This window comes from Ptychodera flava, chromosome 9 (genome assembly GCF_041260155.1).
Source record: "Ptychodera flava strain L36383 chromosome 9, AS_Pfla_20210202, whole genome shotgun sequence".
Classification (NCBI taxonomy): domain Eukaryota; kingdom Metazoa; phylum Hemichordata; class Enteropneusta; family Ptychoderidae; genus Ptychodera; species Ptychodera flava.
This window is the reverse complement of record NC_091936.1, coordinates 5,385,525-5,392,567: the sequence shown is the minus strand read 5'-3', so window position 1 is coordinate 5,392,567 and position 7,043 is coordinate 5,385,525. Positions and strand designations below refer to the sequence as shown.

At 38.7% G+C, this 7,043-nt stretch overlaps 1 protein-coding gene across 1 annotated transcript; it reads left to right on the top strand.

Annotated features, from left to right (window-relative positions):
• The first annotated feature begins 356 nt into the window (after positions 1 to 356).
• LOC139139574 (uncharacterized) lies at positions 357 to 6,622 on the top strand. The gene is made up of 6 exons (XM_070708471.1): positions 357 to 489; positions 977 to 1,243; positions 2,009 to 2,745; positions 4,242 to 4,401; positions 4,990 to 5,128; positions 5,792 to 6,622. Exons 1-6 carry the CDS (start codon positions 469 to 471, stop codon positions 5,926 to 5,928), a joined length of 1,461 nt encoding a protein of 486 aa, XP_070564572.1. The 5' UTR covers positions 357 to 468; the 3' UTR covers positions 5,929 to 6,622.
• The last annotated feature ends 421 nt before the right edge of the window (positions 6,623 to 7,043 follow it).

Sequence of the window (7,043 nt, the reverse complement as noted above, 5' to 3'; positions counted from 1 at the left end):
ATTCACATATATGTGATTGTCACAAAGTGGAAATTGTTCTCCACAAGCTGGTAATATCACAACTGGTAAAGATTGTATTGATATTTACGGCTTTACAAGAGGCTTAACATTGTAAATTATATGATAAAGTATAATGCGCAGTGCAAAGAATATTATCTGCGCCACAGCTGTGTGTGTCACAATTTGAGAGAATGCCGAGTGTGCCCTGGGTTACATATGATGATGGTATTTATCCTATGCGCCAATGAAACTGTGTCCGTTAAATGAGTATAGAATACAAGTCGTGAAATGAATAAACTTCGCTAGCCAAAGGTGTCTATTCGGTCAGGAACTCTAGGTTAGGGGTTGTACTACGCCATCCTACTTGGCTCAGGGTAACAGATGTGATAACCAATTCTCTCAGACAAGCTTGGAAACCAGGATGCTCTCTTAAACAGCATCGATTCATATTCTGAATGACCTTGTTTTATGTTTGTAAACCGCTCTCAGGTAAGTTATGACATTATCCAATTGTGATTTACGTTCTCTGGTGAATACGAGTGTACCGTTTTGGTGAGTGTATTCATGATCTGACCGATGGTTATTTCATTTCTCTGCTGGAAGTGCAGTCAAAGTTTTACGAATCTATCCGATTCAAAATGATGATTCACTGAGTCACTACCATAAGATAAAAACCGGGGTGACTCAGTAATCCAGTGTTTCATCTGCCTACGAAATTGACCAGCAATTAACATTACAAGTTGCAGTCTCGGAGAAAAAGGTTAAAGCGTAGTTTCAAATAAAAAAGTGTCTTTTAGTCGAGTTTCAGACAAAAAACGGTTCACTTTGTTTTGCCTTGGTGTCGCATAGGTAGTAATGTCCCACTCTTTTCATTTTTTCCCTCAGATAATTTATGCTGAGTGAAAATTACAATAGTACTGGGTCAGCTGTGGTTATTACTGTGATAACCATTTTTGAAATGTCTCATATGTTTCAGATCCTAATGGATTTCAAGGTGGGAGAAAAAGCTATGAAACGATACGTAGTTTGCATAATGGGCATGCTCGTCGTGCTAACCTTACCACAACTGTTTGTTCTATATCAACGCTTGGTATCTCATAGTCATATCAGCCAACGTGGCCATGGACTGCAAGCCAGCGTTACTAGTGTACGTGAAGAAGATGCCAATCTGAGAGAAAGAAAGGGGTACGCCTCATCGTTTAAAAGTCCTGTAGGAAGGAATGAGTCGGCGTACACCTTTCAGGTAAGATAGTGAATCTTACTGTATAATTTCAAACAAACTTTGAAAGATGCAGAGGAATGGGACCACTGTCACTATGCGGACGAAGATTATCAATGCCTCTCTTGTCACGGTAGATACGACGGATACTGAGTAAAGTGAGTGAAGGTTGGCTGATAATGACAACAAGTTAGATTGAATACAATGAGTTGAATACAAGTTGATAGAGATCGACGTGGGAGAATATGCAAATAAACAGAGTTGACAAGTTCAAAAGAAGCATGATAGATACATGTAGATCTCTTTATACTTTTTGTTTGTGATACATTCATCTTCAAGAATCTATCATATTTTTGAAGTCTGTCGATCAAAACGTAAACGGTATTTATCGTGTAGGTAGAGGGCGCTTCGAAATTGAAAGACTTAAACATTTGCTCAAACGTTCATCAATGAAACGTTCAACCTTTTCTCTGACCAAATCAAGAATAAAAAATCGGGTCACCCTGCAAAGTTTGGTACTAATGAAAGAAATTACCTGACATTTACCGATATTATTTGAAATTCAAAATGGCCGCCATCCCTATGTTAACTCTATGGAAAAAATAAAATTTTCGATTTTCGAAAAACTAAGACCGGGAAAATTTGTTTTACTCAAAGAGCTTTAAAATGAGCCCCCACAAGTAGTAGATCGCAAAACAGTTTTCAAAAAATGAGAGTCCAAGTGTGGTCCCCGAGGTGCTCTCTACCTTTGGCACTAATTTTTCTTTTATCTCCTTTTAAATTTTCAAGTATTTTCATCAGGCTTCGACTCCATTAAGAACAATCGTCACAAACCAAAGTAACAGTGCATCAGCCTACAACAAGCCTTCTTCGGACTTGCAAAGGAGAAACACACCTGATCGTTTTCTCTTTCCCGTGCATGCTTGGGACGGTGGTCCCAACTGGAATTACTTGAGTTTTCGTATGCTTATCGCATACGCAATCACACACAAGCGGAACATTGTGATGGTTCCATTCCACAATCATTTTGTAGAGGGATTCACCAAAGGCTGGAGATCTTTCAATGAAACATTTGATGTCAAAGCATTGCGTACAATTGTACCAATGGTAACTCCCGAATTATACATAGATGAGTGTGGACACAGAATAGATTTTCTCGTACAATTTCCAATCGCCAAGTGTCGTGCAGCTGTGAAGAAACGAAAGCGAGAACAGTACGACAGGACGAGAACGGATTTACGGGAGTTGTGGGGAATAGACTTGCCGAATTCTAGGCAAGGAAACAGGAATTTGAGAGAAACTGCACGTGAGATGATGGACGCTGATAAGATCCGCTGCATTGCCATCCATGGGCCTAGAAGGATACCGCATTTCCTGACAGAAAAGGAAGAAGAAGTCTTGAAAGAAGTAGACAGATACTTTCTCAGAGCAGCATACATCCGAGAGATGGGCATCCATGTAAAATCTTTATTGTGTGGAGGGAAGCCTTATATTGCTATACATTGGCGTAATAGAACTGGTGAAATGTAGGTACTACATAAACTCCATTCGCCATAGCCTTCAATGCACTTTCTATTTTATTTTGTGTTCATAAAATACACTCTACTCCTCAATTCATGTCGAAATGGCTTCTGTTCATATTACACCCGTGGACATGCACTTCACTGTTGATAAAGCCTACTTGATACGGTCAATCTGCTTGTATAAAGACAAAAAAAATCCTGCTAAGGGTTGTAAATTAGAGCTAACGACTGGCATCCTATGTTAAAAATTGAGACACAAGATACCTGTTCCATTCATCAAGCCACTCTGCGACAATTAGCTTATTGAGATCACTACTGTAGCATCACTCAAACTTGTGTGTCCAATGCAGACAGTGTGAATTGAAATCTACTGCACTGATTTTCATAAACCTAACAATACACTGTGATAAGGTAAAAATATATACAAAAAATATCATTGGTCTATAGATGATACGGTATGTAAGTTACAATGGAATGACACCAGTTTTTTTTCTTTGGTTATGGTATAAGAAGTTACAAAAGTAAGGAAATTTATCTCCTGCAAACGTTCATACAGTTCCACTTGTGGTGGAGGTCAAGATGACCTGTAGGCTTGTTCTCTTTTGCCCAAGACAGTCCTCCAAATAGGACAGTCATTTCGGCAGCTCGACCTCTGAACAAGACTTGTACATGGACTAGTGCATGGTAATCTTACAAGGTGCCAATCATAAACTTTCATAACCCCTGGCAGATAGAGCTGTTTTTGCCTTTGTAAAAAAACATAATTTCCGACTGCATCAATAGTCCTATAAGTGGTCTTAATCAACAGTAAAGTGGCCACGGGTGTATCAACATAGCGTGTATGTGTGCAGCGTCAAATTTATCGTCTACGACTAAATTTTAGTCAGATCTTGATTTCGTTTATCCAAGATATAATTGAATACCACAAGCATTTTTCGAGAATTAATAACGTTTGTTAAGTCTATCGAACAAACGTAATAACGGTAACATTTTCAAAGGTGATAGATTTAGACATTCTCCTTTCAACTTATCAGCATCCGGTAGAAGGGAGAAATGTAGGACTGAATTGTGATCACAATGCAGATTCTTGATTATAAAAATTGATTTTATCGATAGAAGCGAGATAAAAGCTTTTGACACACGTTCAGGCCTCATTTCTCAACATTTCCTATACTTTTACCTTTCTACAAAGATTTTTTACGGGTTGAATATTTCAATATGACATTTAATTTGCTATACATGTACATGGAATGAATTCTCTCTCTCTCTCTCTCTCTCTCTCTCTCTCTCTCTCTCTCTCTCTCTCTCTCTCTCTCTCTCTCTCTCTCAGAGCTACACATAGGTACATATATGTATGTATGTATCTGTGTATCTATCTGTGTATCTATTATATTCTACCAATCAATCAATCTAACACAGCTAAAGTACAAATTATGTACATAATGTATGACTGTGTATGAAAGTCATTTTTACAACATTGGTTTTCATTCATATTGTAGGGTCGAATTTTATTCGATAGATTGTAATCCCATGGAGGTATGTTTACGTGACTTTGAAATGCTCTCTAATGCAAGCCAAGTAATCGCAGAGTCTGTTGGACAATTCATGCAGAACCTAGGGATAGACTGCGTTTACGTCGCTGTCCCTCCACGCCGACAAGTGAGCACAGTTTATGGTGGCTAATTATTTGATACAAACAGAACGTACGAGTACTTTGAGGTTATGAAACGAAATGACCTATTTTGAACTATAACAAGCTATATATAGCTAGAAATGATGTACTTAAAGCACGATGACTTAACAATGGGATAACAATCATGATATACTGAATGATTTAGTGTAAGGTACTCGGGTCAGACTCATTGACATCCAGATGTCCGTTCATTTCCACAGTTCTGAATTGCGGGTAATTTGTTTGAAAATCGCATTCAATTAATGAATGAATGTAAGCAATATTTACAAGTAATTTTTCGGGAATATTAAGAATACGACAAACATGTTACTGACATTAGACAAAAGTGAAGTGAAATATTGCAGACGACAATATTTTGCATTTACCAACTAAGGAGTTGCGGGTGAGATGAACTTTGCAACTACTCATTAACTTAAAGAATGACATAATGTATTTGGTCTGTTTGGTATTGCAGTGCAGTGCAGTGCAAACGTATGTAAAAGCGGTCGAAAATGCAAAATCGACAGCTTAAATATGATAGTCTGAACGCTCACATATAACACTTTTCTTCTCAGGAATTCGTCGAACGCCTTCGGAATATTGTACCACACGTTTATACCGCCAACTTTATAACATCCAGAGATAGTAAGGAATTACAGGATCTTGAAGATGACAACTATGTGCTTTCGCTTGTTGAACAGGAAGTGTGTATGAGTGAGTATTTCTATCACGTTGTTGATTCTGCCAAATTTGTGTTTCAGTTTTTGCCAGGACATTACTTTTTCTCGGCCGAGAGACGATACAAACATCTCTTTCTTTGATAATGCTCGAGTTCAGGCAAATGAATATCCCCATTGATGGTGATTTATTCAAGCAATAGAGTACACCCAGCGATGGTATACCACGAAATTTGACCAGTTTCACGACATACGAGCGATAGCGAATGCACGAGCGGTAGCGAGTGCATATATGAAGTGAACGGGTCAAAACCGAGTGGTATACCGTCGCTGGGTGTGATTTATTGCTATTATATCATAACAGTATATTGAAATTCTGGCATGGAACGTCAGGAAAGCAATTTTACTCAAGCTGAGGAGTGGCATGGTATATTACGAATACCACGGTTCTTTTCACTTCTCGACCAATCAGATCGCTGTATTTGCACTATCAATATACTTGTATGATATAATATTGTTTATTTGCATGCATGATTTGTTTAGGAAACGAATATAAAATTTTCTCTGTAATATCAGGGTATTTTCATGTGCTCTTTTTATGAGAAGAGACCCTCGTTTTTCATATAAAGAGTCTTTGACTCTAATTTAAATACCTTGCAATATTTAACATGCCTTTCCACATCCCCACCTTTTTACCCAGATGCACAGGTGTTTCTACGTTGTGGACTGTCAAACTGGTCAGAATTCGTCCAGATAGGCCGGGATAGCCTCGGAAAGGAAGTTGTCTATTTAAGGGACATTCCTGGAATACCAAAGGAGATATACAAGCTTATCTAAGTTTCTTTAAATACAGTTTACACTCAGAATTATTTCTCTCAATGTCGTTAGCGAAGGATCGGAATGAACTGTATCTAAAATCAGCATAGCTTTCAAATCTTGAAAATTGCTTTTTACCGATTTCGCAGAATTGCAAACTCAGCTAAACTTCCTGTTCTGAAGAAATGATTTTAATCACGTTAGCTTTTGTCTGACGGTGAAATCAAAATTTCTGTTTCTTTTAATTCAATAAATTCAGACAGGTTTTTAGTCCCCGCGGACGAAGTCCGGCGGGGACTTATAGATTGGGTCCCGTCCGTGTGTCCGTCCGTCCGTCCGTCCGTCCGTCCGTCCGTCCGTCATCAACAGTTCTCAGACACTCATGAGAAAAAATGCCGAGAGAATGCCGAGAGGTTTTGACCGTTTGACCTCGCTGTTAATTTTATGCAGGAAATTACAATAACAATGCTTGGTCGAATGACGTATTGCCTTGAGGGCGGGATAGCCAGTGGTATAGGGGGAGAGTACCTTCAAGATAGTGATAAGTGGTGCGGATTACCGTCGCCTAGGTGTCTGGCGTATACGCGTGCCAAAAGACACCTATGGTTGATTTTCGGTTACCAGTCTGATGGCACAGTTGCAAATACCTGGACTGAACTATTCTGTATTTTGTAGGTGTTGTTGGCACTTTGACAATAAAAGTAAAGATGCACACATATTGAGTTTATTGTCTTGTTTATGAGCGGCCAGTATTTCCAACGGCATAAATTGTGTGCATTTGCCCTAGAATAAATGATTTCGAATAAAACATCGCGAATGTAACCACATTCCTTAAGCTCGACGTACACTTAATTGCCCCAAAGAGCCATGAATCGCCCGACTTCGATATGAGCCTACAGAAATTTCAAAATGCCAGATACTTTATTTTATAAACATAGACAGTATAGCGAGAACTGTCTATGGTAGAAGAGAAGAGAAGAGTTCAATGGCTCAATGGCCCCCCCCCCCCTAGTGTTTACACGACCGAAAGTGCGAGGTAAGTTGATATTGTACACTTTAAAAATGCGATACGTTATCTCGTCACATGCACCCGTCCTTTACATTTGTTTGGTTTTTTTTTTTCAATTACTGTTTGT

Excerpts from the sequence above, each read along its gene's own strand:
- LOC139139574 (XM_070708471.1), top strand. The coding sequence starts at position 469 with ATGTTTGTAAACCGCTCTCAG. Across the intron at positions 490-976 it reads TGTTTGTAAACCGCTCTCAG|ATCCTAATGGATTTCAAGGT; the intron begins GTAAGTTATGAC and ends CATATGTTTCAG. Across the intron at positions 4,402-4,989 it reads CTGTCCCTCCACGCCGACAA|GAATTCGTCGAACGCCTTCG; the intron begins GTGAGCACAGTT and ends TTTTCTTCTCAG.